At 41.0% G+C, this 26,647-nt stretch overlaps 2 protein-coding genes across 4 annotated transcripts; both read right to left on the bottom strand.

Annotated features, from left to right (window-relative positions):
* Window positions 1–807: 807 nt before the first annotated feature.
* On the bottom strand, window positions 808–5,492 carry LOC308319638 (uncharacterized protein). 2 transcript variants are annotated; one of them, XM_080769744.1, is made up of 7 exons: window positions 5,378–5,492; window positions 4,756–4,871; window positions 4,530–4,636; window positions 4,133–4,319; window positions 3,377–3,485; window positions 2,368–2,402; window positions 808–1,673 (listed from the first exon to the last, which is right to left on the bottom strand). In XM_080769744.1, exons 2-7 carry the CDS (start codon window positions 4,856–4,858, stop codon window positions 1,654–1,656), a joined length of 561 nt encoding a protein of 186 aa, XP_080625870.1. In that variant the 5' UTR covers window positions 4,859–4,871; window positions 5,378–5,492; the 3' UTR covers window positions 808–1,653. The 2 variants fall into 2 exon arrangements, with proteins under 2 accessions (XP_080625870.1, XP_080625869.1); XM_080769743.1 differs by lacking the exon at window positions 808–1,673 and having other exon boundaries at window positions 2,318–2,402.
* Window positions 5,493–6,592: 1,100 nt separating this feature from the next.
* On the bottom strand, window positions 6,593–17,303 carry LOC308319637 (cold-inducible RNA-binding protein B-like). Of its 2 annotated transcripts, XR_013964477.1 has the most exons (8): window positions 17,229–17,303; window positions 16,379–16,491; window positions 15,458–15,564; window positions 15,131–15,263; window positions 13,956–14,142; window positions 13,422–13,483; window positions 8,753–8,834; window positions 6,593–8,448 (listed from the first exon to the last, which is right to left on the bottom strand). XR_013964477.1 is itself a non-coding variant. In XM_080769742.1 (7 exons), exons 2-7 carry the CDS (start codon window positions 16,476–16,478, stop codon window positions 12,178–12,180), a joined length of 606 nt encoding a protein of 201 aa, XP_080625868.1. In that variant the 5' UTR covers window positions 16,479–16,491; window positions 17,229–17,303; the 3' UTR covers window positions 12,020–12,177. The 2 variants fall into 2 exon arrangements, 1 of the variants encoding a protein (XP_080625868.1); XM_080769742.1 differs by lacking the exons at window positions 6,593–8,448; window positions 8,753–8,834 and adding an exon at window positions 12,020–12,194.
* Window positions 17,304–26,647: the final 9,344 nt, after the last annotated feature.

Here is a 26,647-nt window from a genome sequence, read left to right as displayed (position 1 = left end):
TTCATTGTCAAGAGACCAATACATATGTACCCAGTTTTTAAAAGGAAAATTAAGTTTTGATTTCCTGATTTCTATTATTCTTATGCATTGGAATATTAAGACTTCATAATTTGATACTTTAATGTTGCTGCTTACTTTGTAAAATAATATATGATTGGAGTTTTGAAAGTCTCCTCAAATGACCACTGACCTTTCAGAAAGTCTCCTCAAATGACCACTGATCTCTTTGAAAGTCTCCTCAAATGACCACTGATCTCTTTCAGTGAGTGGAATTACAATCATACATAATAGCAGTTGTGATACAAGTTTACCAAAAAAAGTCAAGTGAAAACCTAAGTAAACACTGCCACCTTGTGGGGAAAATGTACAATTGCCAATGTGGATAAAATAAACACTGACTTGGAATCAGTTAGTTAGTATATGGCCGTAGAGGATTTTCATGAGGGTCAAGATCTGTTGCGTTTTGAGTGTTGTGTTTTGGTCCAGGACAAGATGAAGACCATCACACACACCGAGTGCGCAGCAACGCGGCACAGGCGTTGCCGCGCGGCAACGCCTGGAAAATAGAACAGTGGCATATCGGAGCGTCAGGCGAGGCGTGAACGCGTGTCGGACGCCGCCGTGTGCGATAGGTTCATTGAAAATAATGGACGCGGCGGTTTTGACGCGCGGAGTTCACTGACAGTGTGTAGCCCTTGGCTAAGATAGCCAAATACTATCTAGTATTATTTTGACAAAAAGGATCAAAATGATAGTGTAGTTGAAATGCTCAAACAGACAGCTATGAAATTAAGGCAGGGGCAGACGTATGTAAAGTCTTTTTTTTATTTTTGAAAAATACAAACATGAAATCATACGTTTTGAAAAAAATAATAAAATCAGATGAGAATAATACCAGTCAACTCTTATTGTCAGAATACCTTAAAACGTAAGGCAGTTTGCTTTTCATAACTCAGTGTTTAAAAACATTTGTTTCACCTGATTTAAAAAAAGACAACAACTTCCTTTGTCCATAAAGTCACTGAAATCAGACGAGGAAGCCGATAATAGTCAATTGAGCAAATGACCTATGACCTGAATCATTGTGGATACTGAATACTAGAATATGTCATACAGTATTTGTTTGTCTTCATATTCTGTTTTTCCTTAGACAGAATGTGCAAACAAGGACGGCAATGAAATCCCTTTTCTGCAGGCTCACCATCATAGAGTGCACAGCAGCAGCAAACTACAGAACACAACCATTCTCAAGTGACGATACATTCTCTGCCTTCTAGACTGTCTCTGTATGCATATGTGCCTGCAGATCTGAAAGTGAGGCAAAGCACACTTAGCGTAGCATAAAATCAAACGTTACCTTCAGCTCAGTTACAAAATAAGAAGGCTTGATGGAAAAAACAAAACCCCAAAAAACAAGTTATCAAAATCAAAAACTTGGAAAAGGACCAGTAAGGATGGCTCACAGTGCAAGCTATCCCTCCCCTGAACTTATCCAGGACTGCTCTTACTAATTGGTTCAATTTTTTTTTGTTTGGGTACAGCAGGCTCTGCACTAGAGTAAGACTCTGTTTAGGTCCACTGTCATCAGAAAACTGGCCCTCGACGAGGTGTGATATGGGCGTTACCTACACAACAGACATCTGCTATGGCAGTCTACCAACCGCCATCATCCCCTAAAGAGAGGAAAAGGAGGAGCAAGAAAAACAGATTACAAGCACATTGGGCATTCTCTTGTAATGACCTAATAATACACACCTTTGTATGTTGAGCAAATGCCTGGAAGATTAAATTAACCTCATCTATGTTGAGTAAAACTTATTAACTTAATTAACCACTAGCAGTTTCATGTTTAAATTGTTGCATTAGTTTGTATAGGTTGCACATATATGAATGCTTTTGCATCTGGTCATTGTCTCATCGCTGTCACTTGGTGCTGAAACTTTGCTCAGGGACACTTCTGAAACAGACCGGGGCTAGAAGGAAAACCGCTTCGGATTACTAGTAAACTAGTCTTTACGTTCAAAGAAACATCCTTTGATTATTAATGAGGTCGTCCACGGAATTGGATCCGCAGCCAGTGTGGAGGAAGGTCCTACATGATATAATCTATGCTGACATCAACTTGAGGCACTCATTTTTACTTTACCTTTTAAATAAATCCAATATATGTTTTAAATTACCATTTGTTAAATTCAACCACAGGACTATGCAAGCCTTATGATGAAGCCATTCCAGCTAAGAGAAATGAAGACTCCATCTCTCCATCTCAGAAGCCCAATTAATGGCACTGGATTGTCGCCTACTTGTTCACTATCAAGCTCCATTAAGAAGCCTAACCATAGCCATCATAGCAGTCTCTGTACGAACCTCCTGAGCGGTCTCCATATCCTCCTCCTTGCGCTCTGTACAGATAAATACAAACAGGGAAAGATGTTAATTTAAAGAAAGGAACTGAAGATTGAGCCAGTCAAACCACATGTAACTAGATTTCTTTAAGTTAATAGCACAGGCACTCTTCTCATACTAGAGCATGTCTGAAATAAGTGTCAGAGCTGAAATCGACATGTAAATATGAAATAAATGCTTAAACATGTAGCTAGGTGTAATGTTAAGAGACCACAGAAGTGGACCTTTCAAGTCGGTTTTCTCAACTCGCTGTTTTCTGCAAGATATTGCAGACACTATAAGCCTCTCCAAAACTGGTGAGTCAAACTGAACAACCAATATGTCAATCTGAAGCTATGACACACATGAAAGAACGAAAAAATCCAATGGCAGTCCCTCAGACAAATTTGGTCACACATTTTGTTATGGCTCTGCTTTACAGCCATTGGGAATTTCCATCAAAGTCATTATTTCTTTCAAAGCACTGAAAACTTCTCAACTGCCTGCATAGCATTCTATGGCTGTGTCCAAGCTAGGAAAAAGTGCAGTGGTTCAATTCTCGATGACTAATGTGTGTTATGTCATGCACAAGTTTACTGAAATAAAGACAGCTGATATTTGTTGTTTTTGTCCATCAGACTATCGCCAAAAGAAAAGTTGTTTTACATAGGCATTAGGCACCAATGGAAACATCTGACACGTTGATCAATACAAATAGCCTATAAGCTCTAAATGTCAGAATAGTTACTCATTAAATGGGTGGCGATTTAGTTTGCCAATATTTCTTTCTAAACAGTGTGGAATTACAAACGGAACAGAAATATTGTAACGTATACTACTGTCAGGTAAGTGTACTAGCTGTGTACCAGTAGGCTTTTTTTTACGGCATGTCATGAGACCAGACATGTTTTCCTGCAGAGCAGGTTGAACATGAGATTGACACAAAGCTGACAGTACTGGTAATACATGTTTTTTTTTAAGGCATGTTCACCTGTCTCTGTTGTAGTAGCCTCGCTCCTGGTAGCTACCTCCACTTCTGTTGTCGTACCTTCCACCGCCTCCTCCACCACCACCACCACCACCATAGCTACGGTCACCACCTAAAAAATGAGAAACATTATACGTTTGCATGTAATAACAATGTATTACCCGTCTAAAGCTAAATAAACAGGTGCAATACTTAGTTCGACACTATTATTGGTCCGACAGTCATTAGACCAACAACCTACCTCTATCCCTAACCTAACCCTAACCGCAAGCACGGGAGCAGTGCATGTTCGAGCAGTAGTCAAACCTTTGTTCCCACATTACGGACTAATGCTAAATGTAATCCCAGCTCTGCTCTCAAATAAACAGTTACATCAGATTCAGTATTCAGATTACACGGTTTAATGCAAAAATAAAATCTCACAACTGAAAATGTTTGCATGACCATGTGCGATTTGTGAAAGAGTATGAAATGAGCCCTGCACACCAGAAGAATGAATTAACGTAATATGTAAAATTATGATGTTAACGCTTGTTTTGATTAGAATCGTAATCTTGGATTAGATTCGGAGATAAAAGGTGGGTGATTTTGGTGATTTGAAAAGACGAGATCTTAGCCATTGGCAGTAAATGTGTTTTAAGAGCAATGGCAGGCCCACAGAACAGATTCAGTCAAGTAAGCGAGCCATTTATTCACTGCACAGGACAGTGAAGAGGTATTTGGAATTAATTCGGGACCTTGACAGAGCAGATGACTTGCCTTGCGAGAAGCCACGTCCACCACGTCCTCCGCCGCCTCGGCCCCTGCCACCAAACCCTCCCCCACCACTGTACCCTCCTCCACCTCCTCTGCCCCCTCCAGCGCCTCCACGGAAGCCTCCACCCGAGCGACCACCGCCGCCAGATTTGCCAGCCTGGTCCACGCGGATCTGCCTACCGTCCAGAGACTAGGGCAGACCACAGTGGAAAATGTGTGTGTTAAAGAATGAAATCAGTGGATAAACAAAATACATATTAGTCATAATATTCAATGAATCCCGTTTCAAACTTTACTTGAGCAATGAGTATGCAACATGAACTGAATCTATAAGAAAATCAGGGAGCAGGAACTTCTTTATTGTTAATGCAACCTGTGATTGATTTAGATTTTTTTTTACCTTGCCATTCATAGCCATCATAGCATCCTTGGCATCATCTGGATTATCAAACGTGACAAAACCAAAGCCTCGGGACCGATGAGTTTCCCTGTCTTTGATGACGACGACTGAAAATGCAAAAATCGAAGGAATTTGTCTTTCATCTTACTGCACAATTAATTCAACACAAACCCCGTTAATTTACAGGCTTATATCACCAATTGGTGGAGATGTATTTTTAACTTGCCTTCAGCTATTTGCCCATATTTGGCGAACACATCCTCCAGAGATTGTTCCGTGGTGTCAAAGCTGAGTCCTCCCACAAAGAGCTTCCCTTCGTCAGAAGACATGATTTCTGGTCACCTGCCGCAACAAAAAAAACCCCAACACATTTCAAAATTGTAGCCCATGTATACATAAATACCGCGTATTGGCGCTCAGCGAGCTGGGGACGGGTCTCTGCCCGCCTGACGCCACAGTGCAGCCCCCCAAACATGCGCTAGGCCTAGATTCAATCCTATTGTTCTGTCAAACGTTTACATTCAACCAGGACCAATTCAGACTCGAGTCTTATCGATTACGTCGCATCAAAACATTACAATATACCAGAGTTACGGGTAAATGTTTAGCTAGGCGGCGTAATCAACGGTAAATATTTACAAGAGGTATAATGGTGGCCGAGAGCCGTTCCCATTAGCATTGTAGCTAAATGCATTACACAACTCTAGGGTAGGATGCTAACGCTCGTGCGTGGCCTCCGTCTCGTCGGGCATTATGACCTGCGGTTAGATTCCTCAAAATGGTATTTGGTCTCGGTTCGGTCTCTTGGCCTGGGTTTACTAGAGTATAATTACAAGTATTGCACTTACCAGTGATAATTATGAAGACAGATTTCCAGAGGAAAAACCCCGTCGATCCAGCATGCAACCTGCAGCAGAGACGAAAAGACGGAGGGGGGGAAGCGTACAGTTTAGACACGCCCACCTAATTGGATTATGACGCTCCGAGTCAGTATTAATTATCATAAATATTATTTACGTCTTGTAGCCTACTTATGTCAGCGCCGTTGTGCAACAGACATTCAACCACCGATCAGTCCATGTCTTACTTCATCCCGGCTGTAAACAATATACCGATATACATTTTCTAAATGTATACATACATTTTTGCATAGAAGTGTAAATTTGTACCGTACGTCTTTAAATGTTTTTGATTAATTGAAAATGGAGGACCCTTATGTTAACATTTTATAGCAGATGTAGTACTTTCCTTGAAATGTTCTGCAAACTGTACAATTTTCAATCAATCTTTCTACCTGGCTATATAAAGCATAATGTATTAGACTCAGGCAGGGAGTGAAAGCAAAGTTATTCACCTCAAGCTGCTTTCCCCAGCACAGCAGTGTGGGAATTCAACTGGTGAGGTGAACTTCCAGTTACAGCAACAAACTGACTTCTCCAATTCAGCATTCAAACCACAAGCTTGCTTTTGATGAGGATACATCATCTGGCTCCCTGTATAATAATAGCATCATAATTCTGGTCAACCACCCCTCCCCTCAAACTATTATATTATAGCATCATAATCTGGTCAACCCCCCTCCCCTCAAACTATTATATTATAGCATCATAATCTGGTCAACCCCCCTCCCCTCAAACTATTATATTATAGCATCACAATCTGGTCAACCACCCCTCCCCTCAAACTATTATATTATAGCATCATAATCTGATCAAACCCCTCCCCTCAAACTATTATATTATAGCATCATAATCTGGTCAACCCCCCTCCCCTCAAACTATTATATTATAGCATCACAATCTGGTCAACCACCCCTCCCCTCAAACTATTATATTATAGCATCATAATCTGATCAACCCCCTCCCCTCAAACTATTATATTATAGCATCATAATCTGATCAACCCCCTCCCCTCAAACTATTATATTATAGCATCATAATCTGGTCAACTCTTCTCCCCTCAAACTATTATAATATAGCATCATAATCTGGTCAACCCCCCTCCCCTCAAACTATTATACTACACAAGTGGCACTAGAGACATCCATTATTTAAATGTTTATTTTGTTTTTCAATTGATAGGGAAAGTGAACAGATGAGTGGTTGCAGATAGGTGATGGCACAAACACATCCATAGGTGTGTTTATCATTTGTTGTTAGTTAACATAATTCCTGCACAATTAATTTTCAGCTAATATCAGACACTCAGTCATGAACATAAATTAATGTAATTACCATAATTTGATGATCATTTATTAATTGTTGGTTTTGCGTTTATATTGTTCATGGGGCCTATAATTTAAATTGGTGCTGGGCATTGTGGCCAAAACATATTTTTCTAATTGGGTTTTTCAAATAGTAGATTGATAGAGGTCCTACCCCCCTCCCAAACAGGGTCCTATGAGATCCCCCAAATTTCATTTATTTCACATATGTTTTCCCTTCTTTTTTTGCCGTTAGGTTTAATGTAAATACCGGTATGTTAACTACAATAATACCAGATAACAAAATTGCATTTTGCATAAACACAATCGATACCGTACGCCCTAAATTTAGCCGTTAATTTCTTAGTAGCCTGGGAAGCATTCCTTTTCGGGTTTATGATCCGGTCGGGAGCGGATGGAAATGTTGTAGTTACGTCATGTTGTAGTCATCAGGCAGGAAACCACACACGGAATCAGAAGCACCCCAAATAATTCCCATGATCATAACTTTAGGGCCTACCCAATAAAATCCTTGATGCGGCATAGTTTTACTGATTTTTAAAATGTGAGTGTACTTTCCAGAGACTATTTATCATCTGTATAAATTTGTTATCCCATGGGGAAATTCGATTTCTTTGGGTAGGCCCTAAAATTATGATCGTGGGCAATTTTGGGTAATTATTCCGGATGACTACAAATCAGTGACTACAACATGACGTAAATTACCATCTTGCTCCAGACCAGTTCACTGCGATTTAGTAACAGATCAGGCTTTCCACCTAAGGTTGATTTCTTAGAGGTTATCTTATTTGTTGCTGTACCATCCCTGCATGTTTGTGCACTGGTGTCACAGAGAGTGATGGATGGCTAAAGTGAACAACAATAATGCTCACTAATTAAATTACAATTTCCTCCCAATCTCAAAATTCCATTCACATTATTTTAATGTACCTTTTTGCCTTGGTGGTTAAGTGTTGCAAGGCTTGGACATACCTTTGTCTAAGTTTAGAGCAGTAGCATGGTTTCAATGTAATTGTGAGTGTATGGCTTTTCTGTAATTATAGATTATATATAACTCACCAGCACTCACTTGCTCCTTTTAGGATTTCTTGTTTATTTAGTCAAATGTCCCAGCACAGAAAATCATAAACGACAGACTTTCATGCATGCCAGTGTGAAAATTCACACTGAGGAAGGCCTGCAGGCCAAAATGTACAGGCATTTGACTAAATAAACAAGAAATTCTAAAACGACCAAGTGACTGCTGGTACTTTCTAAAGGTACCATTTCTGCCAGATCCGTGCACCCAATACCCAAACTGTGAACTATTCATCTGATGAGTGCTCACCTCTTTTTCAAGTTAGCCTACATAACACCACTGTGTTTATGCACAATTCTCTCTGCACAATTTATGTAGGCTACTAAAAAATGACCTTACCTTACTACTAGTTCCAAAATTGAGCAAGATAAGTAGGTGTGCGAGTTCATACCGGTATAGCTCCAAAATAAGGACTAGTAGTGGCCAGACCCAGCCCCAATTCCTCCTACACAGGAATTTGTTTTACTGTCACATGAAGCCTAAGGTAATTAAGTATACCCATACCCAAAAAAGACACCAACACAGCTGGTCTTCTCAAGTGCTCATCTTTATGTCTTCAGCTTCTCAAGCCTTGATTGGTCGACTTCAGAGCAGTTTCATGTCATCCTATCTGGAATCTGTAATGAAGAGATATATTCAGGCAGTTATTTAACAGTCCTGCAAACAAAGATGCAGGCAAGCATACATTTTCCGCATGCATTTTTATAATCAAATTCAGCCTCTCCCAGTCTCCCTAGTCCCTACTAAAAAACAGAAACATCTCAATTTTAAACAAATCAAATTAATTTAATATGTTACATTTTAGCAGACCTTATTGATCAGCGACATGATCTATATTTTAAGTGGAATAAGTAAATGCTACTTAACCATAAACTACAGTGTCTAATTATGCATACAGTAGATGTTAACAGGAAAACCTACCGTGTGCAAGGATGTACTGTACAAGGACAAAGGCATTGCAGGCATTGCAGTAAGACGAAGGAAGAGTCATCCAAGACTTAACCTGATTAAATGACAAGAAAGAGTAGTTAGTTTTAAGGACGCCCCTATTCAAGTGAACGTATTAGAATACACAGCATGCAGTTTAAATGTAATTATTAATCTACATTCAGTAAAAGTAAAAACTATTATTCAAGAGTTAATTTAACATTTAACAGGAATAAAACTATTGTTTCAAGATTCTGAAACAAGACAAACTACAGTCCACTGAGGTGATACATTTGGCAATACACGCGAGTGCAATCTACACTTTATGAAGACGACAACTTTTCAATCAAAATGAAAACCATAAAAAAAAAGTTTTAGGTGAGTTTCAGAGGTCAGAAGTTGTGGAAATCTGGATTTTACACCAGTGGTATTTGGGCAAATAGTAATGGAATGTTCCAAAGCTCCTTGTTGAATTTAGAGGCTCTATCTAGAGACTCTAACAGGCCCAAAAAGACAGGATAGGCTACTGGACGATGTCATTTATTTAGGAATTGGGCAGTACCACCAAGGCCTGAGGAGAACAACGCTGTTTGGACAAAGTGGAGCGAGGTAGATAGGAGACAGGATGGGACATCAAAATGAGAACTGTTTTGAGGGATGCGAACAGGAGAGCAAAATTGTTACCTCACATTACTGGCCTATCTCCAATTATGAACTAGCCAAGAGAGCAGCTTTCGCCAGAGACCAGAGGATTCACGTGTCGTTAGGGCCAACACTTCGATGGACAGGACTTTGATGATTTCCAAAACGATAGCGGCCAGAGCTCTTGGGTGTAATGAAGCATTATAACAAAACCAGCAACAGTAGCACCACGAGGACATTTCAGTCTTTCTGTCTGTCTGTGTAACATACCAGCAACCCACCCTCTATACCTCCCTACAACCTACCATTTATACTCAACCCAATCTAGACTTAGTAGACCTCATCTTGGAAGACCATCTAAAACTAAAAGTTACAGTACCTTATTTTGTAACAGCAACTATATACAGACACCCTTAACACAAAACATACTCCTGTACATTAGCCACATGTCCTGTTCTAGCTAAATTCAAGAAGCTTCTCTTTTCTTTATCCTTCTATATCCTGATAGAGCATTAGGCACAAGAAATCAGAACATTTTCATCTGGTAGTTTTAATAGGGCTACATGAAGCCAGTATAAAGAAAACAAAAATATCAGTATTCAGTACATAGAAATCACATTTCTTGATGCAACACTTTTAAGACGGCAGTCCTAAGATCTGCTCAAATGTTGCCATCTGCAGCAATTTGTATTTATCAATACCTAGTCCTTTTGAAGGGGCTAGAAAGTACTGTTTGATTTACTAAATTTTGAATATACATGTATTTTTAAGATGAGCTAGGTCAAATGTTAGACATCTCCTTGTTTCATACCTGTATAATAAGGCAAAATTTGCAAAATGCGTGGCAAATCTGCGAAGACATGCTTACCACTAGCCTTCTTCACAAATGTGATCATAAAGGTGTCTACTATAACATATACATTTGTTCCAACACAACTCGCTTGGGAAACTTTGTGACAGCTGCTGAAAGTTGAGGTACCATTAACAATATAAAGCAATTCTTTCCAAATGTCATTATACCTTAAGTAGCATGTGACGTGGCAAACTAGGGAGTTTATGATTCTGAATCCATTGCATTAGTTTTGCACAAAAAAACCCCACTCCTTCATCTAAAAATAGCCACAAGTGGCTATGGCCGAATTTAGCCCAAGGAGTGTTTTTCGTGCAAAACTAATGCTTTGAATGGCTTCAGCATCCTGGAAACCCCCTAGTTTGACATGTCACATGCTACTTAAAGCATAATTAAATGTTGCCTTATTTGGTTGTTAATGGTACCCCAACTTTCAGCAGCTGTCAAAGTTTACCAAGGGAGTTGGGTTGAACACTTTGTGAAGAAAGCTAGTGGTAAGCACTTTTTTGGCAGATTTGCCACACATTGCTAATTTTCTCTAACTAATAACCGGAACACTGTCCATCGCATTTCCGCTTTGGCTGGCAAAAGACAAACAACGGCTCTGTCCAAAGCATTCCATATATACAGTTGTAACAGCTTTAAGCATCTAAATGATTCAGACGCATTATTGATAAATAATATTACCCAGAACTCTTTAGTGTCTAGAATGTTTAACAGTAGAATGTGCTGACGGATACTGCAACACTTGCTTTCTCAAATTGCATCAGGAAGCAATTTAAACATGGGGGATTTCACAAGCACAACTCTACATGGAGAGATCTGACTCACTTTTCTCTGAAGCCAACTGTAAATAGAGTTGGGGTGTCTAAAATGTAAATAAAATAAAATAAAAACTTATATTACATACAGAAGTAAAATCGTTCTTACAGCTGACAATAATCCACAAGCGAGCCATGAAGTTGGAACAACCAAACAACTTAATTCGTAAAGTAGGTAGAACAACCGAATATGAACCTTACTCATTGAATAGGTAGATTTATCTCTTAATATACCACCTAGTAACCTTTATCACAAGGTGGCTTTAGATAGTTTGGTGAGAAAGCTTTCAGCACAGCTGCATCTCAAAAATCATGTTACTACAAAGAATGAATGGTAATGTATCAACTCTTCGAGTTGTTAAAATGTGTTTATAAGCTGTAATTAATTTCACTTCACGATCTAGCCCCTTTAACAAGTTATTTGACTATATAATGGTTGTTCACACATTTGCTGAAAATCATTACTTCCATTCCATCCTTGCTACGCTTGCATTGAATTGCAAAGCTGAAAGAACATTGGCATAGACCTTGATGGTATGATCACAGCAGGTCAAGGTTACACAGAACGGTTTGCAGTATTTGAACACAGTATTATTTTGGTTCAATTCCAGGTTCACACAAACCATGTTGTTATTGATATGACTTTGATTTGTCATCATTCTGGCTTAATTTGATATAAAAGATAGCAGGCCATGTTGAGCAGCACCAGAGATCTCACCAAGTGATTCAGCAAAACAGTTTCCATTGCAAAAGGCATCTCCATTTTAAATCAATTTCAGATTGTTGCCCAGTGTATAGTAATATTTAAACCAGGAAGAAAATATTAAACAAATATAATTACGAATTAGGACCCTACACAAAAACAAACTCCTAGTACTTGAAAACACTTATGGACAAATTCCAGGGTAAGAAAAAAGAAAAGAAAATCCCAAACGTTTCCAAGGGACTAGTCACTCAAGTCTGCATAATAACATATCGTACCATAAATCAGAGGAGGGGGGTGGGGGTGGGGGGGGAATACGAGGGGGGGAAAAATGTCTTCGAAGAAATCTTTACAAAAACAGCCAGTGGTAGTGCCGATCTTGCAATCAGGATGTTTTTTGTTTTTACTCGTGTGAGCCGGCTGAGGACAAGAAGTAGGCACAATCGTAAAGACACTGAAGCAGCATTTGGACATTTTTCCACAGAACACTCAAATCTTATGACCTACATGTTTTGCACTGATGCTGAAAAAATGATCTCAAAGCAATACGGAAGCTTCGAATTGAGTGTTTTCAATTGTCCAAAAAGGGGGAAACTTGTGAGGGAAATGACCACAGGAAATTTTCATTTTCTAATAGGTAGGTAGATGGAAGACTTAGAAGAGTAGGTTGAGTATATGAGTTATAACATGTTACCCAAGAAGACAACATTTCTGTAACCGCTTTACTCAGTGTTGGTGAGGACCTTTCATAGTTTTACTGACGTCCAGAGGTTAAATTGGTCTAGAGATGAGCTGGGTTCCACCTCCTTCAATCAAAATTCTTCAACGTTGCATATAAATGAAAAGGGTTAACCGTCCAATAACGGTTAATCAATACGAGAAATATTAGTAATTTTCTACAAAAGCAAAGAGTCATGAACTTCAGGTCAGTGTCAGTTTCCCCGAGCAACAGGCTATAGGATCTTCACTTCTTAATTTAGAACTCCAGTCGGTCCTGTGTGGTCAAGTTAAGCAGTCTGTCTCTGAACGCCAAATGCCGGTGTGAAAGTAACAGTGTTTACAAAACAACTTAAGTTATGGTACAGCAGTGTCCATAGAAGAATTTAGATATACCGCAGTAGTAAATCAAACTCCTCAGCCCAGTGTAAATAGTAACAGGAACCATTGCTCCTTTCAGCACGAAATAGCCTGTATACTTTCTGCTAGTTGGCCATCAGGAAGGAGAAAAAAAACGGACAACGCCCACCTATGGATGAATGTGCATCCAAGACAATCCAGTTTTTTATGCATGAGTGCCATCTACAACAACCTTGATTCTTAAAATGTTGACCTTTTTTATGAGTGTCACTTAGGTCCTCTGTATTGCTTGAATAAAATAAAACAATCTGCTAGTTGGACTTTAAAGCTGAAAAGGTTGATGTAATTTGAAAGAAAGATGGGATTCTGACAATAAATATGAACAGGGCTGTATATATAATTCTTATATACAGAGAAAATTATAGTCGCTCCCAGGCTGTTTACAAGCTTAACCTCCAAGGTCTTTGGATGAGGGTTCCCCTCCATACAAATACCCAATTTAACCCCTGCACGGTCCAGTGGGTGAAATTTATATAAGAACCTACTGCATGAGATTGTTCCGATACTCACCATAGCTGTCATAGCTGTCTCTGTATGATCCTCCCGAGCGCTCACCATATCCTCCCCGACTCCTGTGACACAGAACATTTGTATAATTAGACAGCAAGAGTGGATTTATAAATGCCAATATATTCAGTTTCACTGCTACAAAAGATGACCAATTGAGTGCACCACATTTTCAGCTGAATCAATTACCAACAGATAAATGATTAGCCGCACACAGCTATAGATGCTCTCACACTCAGTGCTACTTTATTGAAGGTACAACGTTGCCATCTGTCATCACATTTTTGTGCGTGCTTTGTTCAAGATATTTTTTTGCGGCTTACGCCTTTTATTGTTTTGTTTTTTGGAAGGGACAGACAGTAGGCTGACAGGAAACGGGAGAGAGATGGGGGAAGACATGCAGTAAAGGCTGTGTCGGGCTTGGGAGTCGAACCCGCGGCACACTGCGACTGGATCACCGGGTGCCCAGACGGTTACGCCACCGCCTGGGCATTTTTGTGCGTGCTTTACTTTGTAGTGCATCCCCATGGTTCTCACCTACTATCCTTGTATCCACCACCTCCACTGCCTCTCCTGTATCCTCCTCCTCCAGAACCATAACTTCTCTCTTCACCACCTCCGTAGCTTCTGCTGCCACCACTATAGCCTCTGTCTCCACCACTATAGCCTCTGTCTCCGCTATAACTGCGGTCTCCATAACTCCGTTCACTATATCCACTACCACCTAGAGTGACATGAAAAGAAAAAGGGTAAGGTTTGAGGTTGGTGAAGCTGTGTGGTACTGGTATTGTGTGTGAAGTCACCGTTTCTGGCACCATCCATTACACAAATGCATACAAAAATAACAAGACAAGAGGCAGTAACCTAATGTTGCAGCTCTAACAGAGTGTTAAGTTTCTGTTTGGTACAGTGGCCATTCTGAAGAGACCACATGGACAGTACATCATTTCGGAAACGTGCTGCAAATTGGCAAAGTAAAAGCAAATTGAGGGAACATGTGCACCAATCTGACAGAACATACACACTATTTCACAAATGCAAGGCAAATTCAGAAAGCAGATGCAAATACAACATGGCATGAGACAATAGAACAAAATGTACATGATTGATGTTTTTAGAGCACCGTCAATATGCTGCACAGACATCGTTTTAGGGAGCTGCAGTTGTTGCTTTTAGCGGGAAAATACAAGCAAATCTTGTTCTAGGCAACTTTGCCTAAGGCCGTAACAAAAAGTTGAGCAGCTGCATTTTTGTGAAACCGCAAGAGTACACATTACACAGTAGTTGAATCTTCAGTGTTCCGTTGATCCATTGGTTGACTTATTTTTTTGTTAAATTCATTAATACTCAGGATTTTACAGTGTATCACAGGCTGAACCATTGGGGGTTATCTAAATTACAAAAGTGGGGATGGCTTCTAGATAATTCACTTACAAACATGTTCGGGGTCACTTTAACATATACTCTGGTGTTTGTGAGCACTCCAGACAGGTTTTGTAGATACTCATTTTATCAGACACGCCCACTGCCCTGCCCCTTCCTATACTGACCCATTGTAACATTCTTACTACTTGGTTCTGGTGACAGACATTGTATAATGAATAAATAAATAATAATTAAATAATATAAGTGAAATTATCCTTTTCAGAGCAGACAGCGGAATGATCCACCTTGCAAAGGCTAGTCCTAACCTGCCGAAAAGCCTCACCCACCTCTTGATCCGCCCCCTCTGGAGAATCCTCTTCCTCCACCACCACCACGGCCGAAAGAAGAACCACCTCGGAAACCGCCTCTCCCTCCAGGCTTCCCGGCCTCATCGACGCGGATTGGCTTTCCATCAACAGTCTGAGAGGACAAGATGACCCAAACAAAAGAGTCATAATTTTTAACACAACACCCAATAAGCCTGAAATCTAATTATGAATTGAACCACTGTGAGTTTCTTTCAATTCGTTTTGGGCTCGCCTCTACAAGCCATATTTTCCATAAAGTATAAACAACCACAACAATAACCACTTCAAATTTTAACCACCACTCACTTTTCCATTCATGCCCTGCAATGCGTCTTTGGCATCTTCAGGGTTTTCAAATGTCACAAAACCAAATCCCCTGGACCTGTTTGACTCGCGATCTCTCACGACATCAACTAAAAAGACAAAACAAGTTAATCCAAGCGACTGGCATTATTCAAGAATTATTGTCACATATACTGTCAACAATAGACCACATAAATCCTGACATCACTGCTGCTAGATGGCGCTATTCCCCCTGGTTCATGTTTCTTTGTGTTGCAATTCCCATAGGTAGGGGGATCTTAGATAGCCTCAAAAAAATACATAAATCACCCTGACGATTTTATTCATTATGAAGCATCGACTGAAGGTGGAAATATACCCAAAGTAACACATTAACGAGTCTAGAAAGACTACATTTCCCGTCGCACACAACATACATCACACCCAACCCAATGCTTATTGTCTTGACAGAGCATGAAGTATTTTAGTAATGACATTGATTTCGTACCCGGAAGTGTAGTTTCAACATTTTGGCAGAATAAATTCCATTTTCTCCTGAAACAGGCTGTATCAAATATAAATGATCATAATAAATGATGCAGTGCCACCCTCTGACAGAAAAGCCTGGATGATTTGTTTATTTTTGGAACATAGTTCTTATATGAGGCGATCTAAATCACTGTGGAGATTACAACACAAATAAATAAATAAAATCACACCTGTGTGAAGTGAGGGGCGCTCACTCCATTTGTGTTTACACAAACACTCAAAGCTGGGCATTCATGGTCAATGGCATTCAATGTTTGTGTTAAGACAATATTTGTGTTTACACAAATCCTCAAAACTGGGCATAGGAGGGGCCCCTCAAAACACGAACTAGGGGAATCGGGCCCTCTAGCGGCAGTATAAGTGGTCTATGGAAATGTAGGCCAGCCACCAGCATACCTTTGGTAATGGTTCCATACTTGGAAAACGCCTCCTCGAGAGAGGTTTCATCTGTTCCAAAACTCAGTCCACCAACGAACAGCTTTCCTTCGTCAGACATCTTGGATGATAATCTAAAAATGAACCAATCAATCAATTAGATTTGCTTTCCAAACAAATATCTTTATAATTGTTGGCTGGGCAATGTAAAGCTATGACTGCAAAACAGTCATCATAATTCATAACAGTTGAAGATTAGGCGCACAACGACATAAATGGCAATTTAAAATGACAGGCGTTCAACTAGGCTATATCAAATGTGTAATCTCTAGTCCATAGTTTTCTCTTGCCAATTTAATTTCCATGACATATACTCAGTTTACTTTTTTTCTTCTTGGGAAAAACAAAAACAATATGATTCAGGGCTTCATGTGTATCAAACTGCAAAGGCTTTCTGTTCCATCCAACAAGGTTAGACTTTCACTTGTAATTGTAATCATTAGTGATATAGTGCCGTTAGACAGATGCTAGCTAGCTAGCTAGCTATGGAGGAGATGCTAACGTCCATCATAATGTTATCTCACGTCTTTCACTACTACATTGACGACAGTGTTCGACAAAAAAACAGTGTCGAACAGGCGCACAGTAACCTCAAGTGTCGATTATGTGTCTGTCAGAGTGTCGTGTCGTTGGCTTTAAAACTGTAATGGTACCGATATTGCTACGTGGCTAAAATGAGCGTAGCAGCGAATAGTTTTGTTGATTTTACAACATTGCGTGTGTCGCCCGCGGCTGGGAATAGCAATGAAGCAGTAACACAGATTGATATCTAATTATAAAGGTTAATAAACATCACATTAGTTTACGTTACCAAAGATTTGGCTCGTCAGCGTCTGTCAGACGGTCGGTCAGATGCAAAATAAACACTTCTAAAATGGCGTATCTGTCTGCTTTGATTGGCGTCCCCCGTGGTCCCCTCCCTCCCTGTGTTTCCTTCATAGGGGTTCCTTTGATTGGCTTCCTGATAGCACGAGGAGGATGCAGCCGGGGATACAGCTCGCGTCACCGGGGAAGGCTTTCCGCAGCACCCATGGGTTCCAATTTACTGCTCATTGCTCGTATCCGGTCCTGGGCCCGCCTACTGTAGTCGGTAAACATCAACTCCGTATCCGCTCTAGATTGGATGAATCGCTACCATTAAAAAAATATGTCCTGGGACTCCTGGCGATTCAGAATAATGAAGTGAAACGAAATTAAAAGCCTGAGTGTCAGGCTACGAGCCTTCTGCCCCTTTCTAGAAATGTTAGCCCCTTTTAATTTTTCTAGTTTTGTGGTCAACTGTCAACTGACAGGAGCTTCGAACCCAAGCTGTTCCTTAGCAACGTTGCTGTCATGTTCTATTCGTCACTGGTCCACTTGGTGGCAGCACTGCCAAGTTTCCCAGTCATGGATGCAAATCATATGGATGTTCTAATAGTAGGCTATAGTTTTCCCAATGAAGGGAACATTTACATATTGTGTTGGCACCGTTTGTTTTACATCATTACCACCTAATCAACATGAGTTAGACTTTAATATATTAGCGCCCCTCACTTCACACAGGTGTGATTTTTATATAGCATTCAGAGATTGTGGAATAGTTGTCTGGCTACACGAGACTTGGACAAAGTTTGTGTTTACACGCACACTTAAAAGCGGGATAAAGGAGCCCCTCAAAAATTGGTAGGCTACAGGCCTAAGTATAGGTAGTATCACTGAGGTATCGCTAATCTTAAGCAACATGATAAAAGAAGATGTCAATAGAATAAATAACTAGGCCTATAAAGCCCAAATTTGAGGTGATAGACTATAGAGGTCCTCAAAAAGCTCATCATCATCACCTTTATTTATACTTGGGAGTCCAATTGAGGGCAAGCCCTCATTTTACAATGTAGCCGAGGTTACAATACAACACAACACAATCCAATTAAATTACATCTATTGCATTACATTTTAAAATTAGGGTAAATTACAAAGGAACTTAAGCAGAACAAAAGTTTTGGAGCATTCCTTTGAACTGACTAAATTATGGCATTGACAGGGAGCTGCAGTTTGAAAGGGTTTGGGGTTCATTCCAAGATGTTGGGCTGCTGACAGAGCCTTGCTCAGCTTTGTCTGTGCATGAGGAACCTTGAGCATTAAGAAATTACTAGAGCCGATCTGATAGGTGATATCGTTCAGTTCCATGGAGCATCCCAATAAAAATAGGTACCTGTTTTTCTAGAGAGAATAAACCTGAGTTCTTGTGTGCACAATGGTGGCACATCGCTTCCTGCATACGACCACAGTTTTCCAATCTGGCCTAGACTCAAACTCTATGCTCCGAGTATGTACAGCTCGGCAGATATTTTAATGTAAACATTAAAGAAAAGGGTCAGTGCTTCTTGGCTTCAAGTACTGCAATGACCACCACAATTATGTTAATTATAGTATAACGCAGGTCCTCTTAATCTCTGTTACGTTACAGGACTTTGGAAAGATATACATATTCATCATGTGCAATATCATACCTGTAATGTTTTATTGTGTATCGCCTGACATAAGTATGAGACAAGTAATTGATTGTCATGATGGACAGTCTGTTTGGCATGTACTGTAGGTGGGTTCCAGACGTCGGGGGAAGGGGAGAAGTGGCAACACCACCTGAGGCTGCTCTCTGTCTGTAACAGTCTAGTAGTCAGAATGTGAAGTCGGACATGTTCAGTACACCAACGTTTTATGTTAGAAATGTTTAGTATGGGTCCCCAGCATGTAGAAACTGCCGGATGCTAACTGGCATAATGAAACTTGATCAAATGAAAAAAGCTTGGACTATAACACAATGACTTGTGCCTTGACGCAACTTGAGTTTCAATGGTTCAATGGTTTCAATCCTTTCTTTTTTTCTTTTTAAGATATTTTTGGGGGCTATTTGCCTGACAGGAAATGGGGAAAGAGATGGGGGGGAAGACACGCAGCAAAGGTCGTCGGAATCGGGACTCAATCCCGATCCCGATTACCAGCCTAGGTGCCCAGACCGCTAGCACTAGGCCAAACTGGGCCTGCCTTTGTTTTTTTCCCCGGTGTCAATCTTTTCAACAATAGTAGGAAAGTCCTGCATACTGTCTTCACTTACCAAAATTGTATTGATGCAACTTTTTCGCATCAATATGTTGAGCAATTTTCATAATTGGCATAATATCTGACCATAACATTAACAATTAACCTATAAGGGGGGGGAAACTAGGGGGTTTTCATGATGCTGAATCCATTCCAAGCATTAGTTTTGCACAAAATACACTCCTTAGGCTAAAACGGCCATAGCCGTAATCACAAATGCGATGGGTGATTTGGGCAAGTAGCTAGTTTGACATGTCACATGCTACATAAAGCATGATGAAATTTGATTTTTTTTTGTTGCCTTCTATAGGTTGTTAATGGTATGGTCACATATTATGCCAATTATGAAAATTGCATCCGGCAGTTTATAGATGCTGGGGACCCATACTCAACATTTCTGACATAAAACTTTGGTGTACTCAACATGTCCGAGTTGGTCAGGATTGGTCAGGCATGATTTTATTGTTGGGATGTATATTATGGATTTGGAATAAAGGCCCACCAGTGGGATTTCATAGACCTCCTGCCTCTGCCTCCTCACTTTAATTTGGTCGTGACCGCTTGGTCAATCCAACATACAGTATAGTGTCCTTTTTATGTAGCTACTGTACTGTGTCAAGTTAAGTACGACAGCCTGGATCTGCTTCAAGAGGCCCACTGACTACAGCATTCTGCACTTGACTCTCTTTTTGATGTTGATTGCTATTCTGGTGCCGCGGCGTTGAAGCAGGTTGTGTGAGTGCTCTGGGTGTTTCGGTTTGGCAGTGATGCCTGCCTTTGTTTTTTTTCTCTCAGAGCCTCAGAAGGGTGCATCCCACTGGCTTGACACAACAATTAAGAGCTGCTCACACAAATGAAATGTTCAGAAAGAGGTAAGAAAAATAAATAGGTTAACTCGATTGAACGATTTATTTTTCTTATCATGGCTCTGTATATTTGTATTAATTGTATTATTATTATTATTAGCTGCTGTGTAAGCACATCAATGTTCTCTCTGCGTCTGCGGTGCTTTCACGCCCACTTGCTGTAGTTAAGAGTAAAGACCCATGTTTCTCATTGGCTGTACTGACAACCTATCGTCCTGATTGGCTGCTTCGTCTCTAGGCAACCACACAGTTTTTGCCTCTAGCTGACCTCTCAGCCATGGGATATAAGGCAGCAGCTGGTAATTAATTGATGTCACCAATTATTGTTTTGTTACACTTACTTGCAAAGTAAACATTAACACACACATGACTCACACATGCAATGCACGCTTGCACGAGCGGAGGTGGTTAGCCAACAACAACAACAATACTTGATTGCATCATGTAAAGTGTATACTTTGTAAACTTTACAAAGTATAAGTGTATAATTTTATAAGTGTATCATTTTTAATCAATCACATCAAATTAATGTTATAGAATTCCCTGAACACAGAAAGATAATGGGGAATTGTGCCTGTGTACCTTTAAGAAGTAAGATTAGGCTCCATTGTTATTCTGGGTTTGTCCACAAGCTGACTGTGGAGGTGGACCATAGTGGGAGGTGGACAGATAGTGGAGGTGGGGGAGAAAGACGGGGTTGGGAGGGGTGTGTTGGAGGAGTCTCCCCATATGCATCTCTAGGGGCCAGTATGGATTAGAGAGAGAGAGAGAGAGAGAGAGAGAGAGAGAGAGAGAGAGAAAGAGAACGAGATAAAGGGAAAGAGAGGTGGATCGGTGCATCCAGTGTTTTAAAACTTGTCCATAGCAGAGATTGATCCTGTTTCTCCATCCCAGTGTCGTGGGGCTGACCACTCAAGTCTAATTTCTATCATTATGTAGACTGCAGCTGGTTCCTCTGATAATTCCTCTGCATGTCAGAATTGAAGACTAAAAAGACATAGCGGCTTATCTTTGCACCCATCCTTTGTTGTGGATATACAAGCAAGGCAGAAATGTTTTCCCTCCCGGCTCCCTCTTTCAAAAGCACACGGCACGCTCAATATAAAATCAATGCAATAAGTGTTCTTGAGTATGCAGAGTGACATGCTGCCGTCGCCACTCTGAGCCTTTGGCTGTGATTACAGCTAATTTGAATGATTGAAATGCTTCATAGTGGAGCTGGAGTAAGTGAAGTGAAGGGCTCACACACAGATGAAAGGGGTGGAAGATAGAGAGGCTTTGTTGTTGGCTCTACTCCAGGTAGAAGAGGTGAGTCATTCCCAATGCTGATAGACAGTCTGTGTGTGTGTGTGTGTGTGTGTGTGTGTGTGTGTGTGTGTGTGTGTGTGTGTGTGTGTGTGTGTGTGTGTGTGTGTGTGTGTGTGTGTGTGTGTGTGTGTGTGTGTGCTTGCGTGCCCGCCCGCCTGTGCACGAGCGTGTGTGCGAGCGTGAGCATGTGTATGGGTCTCCATGAGTGTGTGTGTGTGGCAGTGTGTGCACACAACCACACACGTGTCTACGCATCTGCATGTCCAAGTTGCGTGTTTAATGTTGGTGTGATAGAGAGATATTCATTACTAGACACCTTAATTTCCCTCTGGATCAATAAAGTCTGTCTGTCTGTCTGTCCGTCCGTCCGTCTGTCTGTTATATTGATCGATATATATATATATATATTGAGCAAGTGAGAGCATATAAGAGAGAAAGATATTGTTGTGGCATGAATCTTCAGTGTCAATTTAATTCTGAAAGTGTAAAATTGTATACATTGTCAGATTGTGTCCAATTTGTTTTTCAGATTGCTTTCATTGTTGAAAGGATTGATGCCTGATGAAGGTCTGACCAACGAAAAAGTTGCATCAATACAATTTTGGTAAGTGAAGACAGTAGATGCAGGACTTTCCTACTATTGTTGAAAGGATTGACACCGGCCCAGTTTGGCCTAGTGCTAGCGGTCTGGGCACCTAGGCTGTAATCGGGATCGTGATTGAGTCCCGATTCCGACGACCTTTGCTGCGTGTCTTCCCCCCCCCATCTCTTTCCCTGTTTGCTTTTATATCTATCAATAAAGGCAAATAGCCCTCAAAAATATGTTAAAAAGAAAAAAAGAAAGGATTGAAACCATTGACGCATCAAGTTGCGTCAAGACATGTCATTGTGTTAAAGTCCAAGCTTTTTAAGTAAAGTCTAAGGGCCGATTCATACTCCTATTTTAGAGCCGAATAAAAGTCGGTTCGGTGCTGTAGAGCCTACTATTTGACGTCATTTGAGGTTCGGGGGGGGGCGGGTACCGTCCTAAAGTCGGCTCTTCGGTGCTAATGAAAATGTCTGACGAGCCGAAATCATTTCGGCAATACAGTGCCGAAACAGCGGTAAAATAGGAGTATGAATTGGCCCTAAGGTCATCAAATTTGTGACTTGAGTCCAAGTCAACTGAAATACAAATTTAACTAAAAATATTATGTTGAAGAAATTGTCCAAAGTAGCACAAATGGCCGACTAAAACTACAAAATATGGGTCAATCAAGTTTCAGACAATTCCTTCTGATTCAGAGATGACAGTTCACACGCACACCTATCGCAGAGGAAACAGAATGACATGTGATCTTCCGGCTGCCCCGTTGCTCTCGTGCACCTTTGCCTGCTTCCATCCATGCGCTCACAAGGTGTTTGTGCACGAGTGTTAACAAGTTGTTGTTAAGTTGCCGACTGACAAGGGAGGGATGTGTACACAAGGAGGACATTCTGTTCCAGACAAAGCAAGCAGGCACAGAACTCTGCAGCCTTCCTCCACCCCCGCCTGCCCATGCACTCCTCAGCCCACCAGCCTGTCTCTGCCTAATAACTCTGCCAGACTCTCTGCATCTCTCTCTCTCTCCTCCACCAACGCCATTGAGGAAGTGCAAATAAAAAAGTTGTTGTCATGGAAACCTGCCGTGCCTTCGCTGCACTCCCATCATCATCCCCTCACCACAGACAAAGTCACACATACATGCGCACATCTTATCTTGCATGCCTTTTAACAACACTCGAGCGGGATGGAGCACATCAAGGAGCAATGAAGAAAAAAATAAGTCTCCCTTCCTGAGACCGACAGTGAACATGCAGAAAAACACCAGGGTACGAGTTAGCCAGGTTAACTCGATGCTAATTTGACCAGTCAACTTTTTAATCCACGCTACGTGCCTGGTACGTGCCGTGTCTGGTTGAAACAGACATCGTGAACACTGCCAAAGCTAGAGACCAGGCAAAATTCAACAATGAAGTCATTCAAATACAGCCTGTGCCACAGTGCCGCCTTCTGTTTTGGGCTCGTATTTACAGTATACACAAATACAGTTAGCTCCATGTTCTTGTACTGTCGGTCCAGAAAGATTAATACCATGACAATCCACTTGATGTTTCACAGGTTACACTGACCTTATGAACTGTAGGACTCCATCTTCAACTTCAGCTTTATTGTCACATCAAAGGTATACAGATGGAACCTCCAATCATTTGTAGTTTTCTGGGAAGAAGAACAGAACAGGTCAGATATTAAATATTCCTGAGATGAGTGCAGTAAAGGTTTAAAAACTTTATATCTCAATCTAGCGACACCAACAATTCAAATGCACTTCTCGTGAACACGCTTGTAATGGCAGCCATCAGTGACATACACTGCACATTTCAGGGACTTACCTTTGTGAATTGCACATAGTTTTTTGCTTAGAGAAAATACACCCTCCTTTATAGTCACTTTATTTACACGTTATGTACAACCAGTGTTGTGAATCGGGCCCATAGTCTCTCCCCACACCTTCGGCCTGGTGGGGACAATTATATAGTAACAGTTATATAGGCCTAAATTAAATAGTAGCAGATATATATGGTGCAGCAATAGAACCGATCTAGAGCAATGGTTCTCAAAGGGACTCTCCGGATTCATTATTTAGAGGGGTTCTAAATGGACCCACAAGTCTGTAACTCTGACAGTATACAATTACAAATGGAACCAAATAGACCTGTTTGTACAGTCAGAGTTGACGGGAGACCTTGAAATTTTAAGGTTTGAGAACCGTACGATGGTTAGAGCATAGGCCTTTGTGCATAGTCTCGTACAGGTGAGACATCATTTAGCAGCATATATATCAGACATGTCAAAGTAAACACAGAGGGTGATTTGAGTCCAGCGGCAGCAGAGTGCCCCTACACAGTCTATACATGTATACAGAAAGGCAATCATGAACATTCAGAATGCTAGCCAGGTGGAAACTGTTCACAAAACTGGTGACACGGCTCTTGATACAGAGGACAAAGGTATTGCCTGGCCATGGTCACAGTAGCAGTGTGAACAGATTGTGGCTTGGGTGGTTGTGTGTGTGTGTGTGTCCTTGACAATTCGCTGTGCTTTGACTACACATGCACACACTGCCTCCTTGACGACACGCCGCTTCATATGGATCCATATAGCACTTGTGTGTACATTTGACCTGACAGTGACTAACATGATGATGAGAGAGAGGCTCTCCATGGCAACACGCCACGCAGCTGGTGTATTGGTGATGCTGCTGCTGTTGTTGATGTTGTTCTCGTGCCTGTGGTGACAATGTTGTCCTGATGAAGGCGGCATTGCTTGTCATTTCCCAACAGTGCATGCACACACACACACACACACACACACACACACCTACAAAAGCAAACACAAACACTGGTTGCCGTGGGTGCATGCATACCCAGCTGCTGCTCTGAAGGCTGACGCACTTCCATTCCGCCCATGTTGTGCACACTCCCATGGGAGTGCACGTGTGTCCCCGTAGGTCTCCATTCATTCAAGGTGAGACGCAGCTGACATGACAAGACGCTGCCATGACAACGGCGCCTGGCTAAAGCCGAGTGGCGTGCGTGCGCCTACATGTCAACAGATAATGAAGTCACTCCTCCATTCTCTTCCGCCTCTCCGACTGGAACAGAAGGGAGACATTCTACAGTTCCCCTTCTGTTTGCTATTTTTGAGTGGTACCTCCGCTCCACGCAGCTATGTGTGTTCCTATAGTATGTATGCGTGTCCCTGTGTCTGTCCCGAGCACGGAAAGCTGCAACACTGTAACTGTCATTTCTCGACCGTTTCGGATGTGGGAAGGCTCGCCGGAACAGGGCAGGCCCCCTGGGCATTTTCCTGGGGGTCTGGATGTTTCGGGGACACCCTGGGGACCCCCGGGGAGTCTGTCATTTCTTAAAGATTTTTTACAAATATAATCAAATTATAGTCCAGAGCACAGTATACTACAATACAGTACAGAGCACAGTACATTAACTATAACAATAAATGTATAGTTGCACCGCTCAGTTCACACAGGTGTGATTTTATTCTATGTTTAACATGTAGTTCCAAGACTGTATTTTTATTTAACCTTTATTTAACCAGTAAAAACACATTGAGACTGCGTCTCTTTTACAAGTGAGAACTGGCCAAGAGTTCTCTGGGTCTGTAGTTCGCAAACCTTTTCATGTCAAGGATCCCCAAATTAATGCATTTTGCCATGGATCTACACCTGAAAAGATATTTTCTCAGCTAGGTGCCCCATACAAGATTTGTTTTGTTAAAGCGTTTTAAAAAATATTCAAGGTTTCTTTCTTTGAAAATGGCAGATGTACAAGCTTCACAACGTGCCACATCGCGACTGCTATATTAACTCATTTTGCAAGCTCCTTGACCCCCAATTTGAGAACCATTGTTCAACAGTTCCCATTCTGAATGCTTGTATTTTTGTTTTATATTTTACATAATGACAAGGCTACGTACCTGTGATCTAGACACGTGTATTGTTTTGTGGTGTGGGTGTTCACAATGAACATTCTGGTCAGGTCTCTGCCCTCTCTCAATCAATACCAAATCAATTCAATTCGCTTGGAGTAATTGTTCAGGTGTTGATTGCTCTTCACACTTCAGAAAGGTGTTTTGAATTAATTGCCCCCACCTACCAGTACTATCATTAAAACCCTCAGTGTTAATTTATCTGTTTGTAAATGTAAACAAATGGACTCCATGGGACCATTTGGTTCCATTTGCTTGCACTTCTAGTTAAATTAACACAATCAGAATTCTGAGAAATGCTCACTCCATTTCAACGCAGTGAGCATGATTGGCATGTGGTGAGAATGAAAACAATCCTAGACCAAAGAACAAAGTGTTTGTCAAATTAGTCTATCATCCCACCAGTATTTTATGTGATAATTAAGTTTGTTTGTTTCCAAGCTACTCGTT

This window comes from Protomyctophum bolini (assembly GCF_963924005.1).
Source record: "Protomyctophum bolini genome assembly, chromosome: 8".
Classification (NCBI taxonomy): domain Eukaryota; kingdom Metazoa; phylum Chordata; class Actinopteri; order Myctophiformes; family Myctophidae; genus Protomyctophum; species Protomyctophum bolini.
The sequence above is the reverse complement of the archived record's forward strand: the minus strand, read 5'-3'. Positions and strand labels throughout refer to the sequence as shown.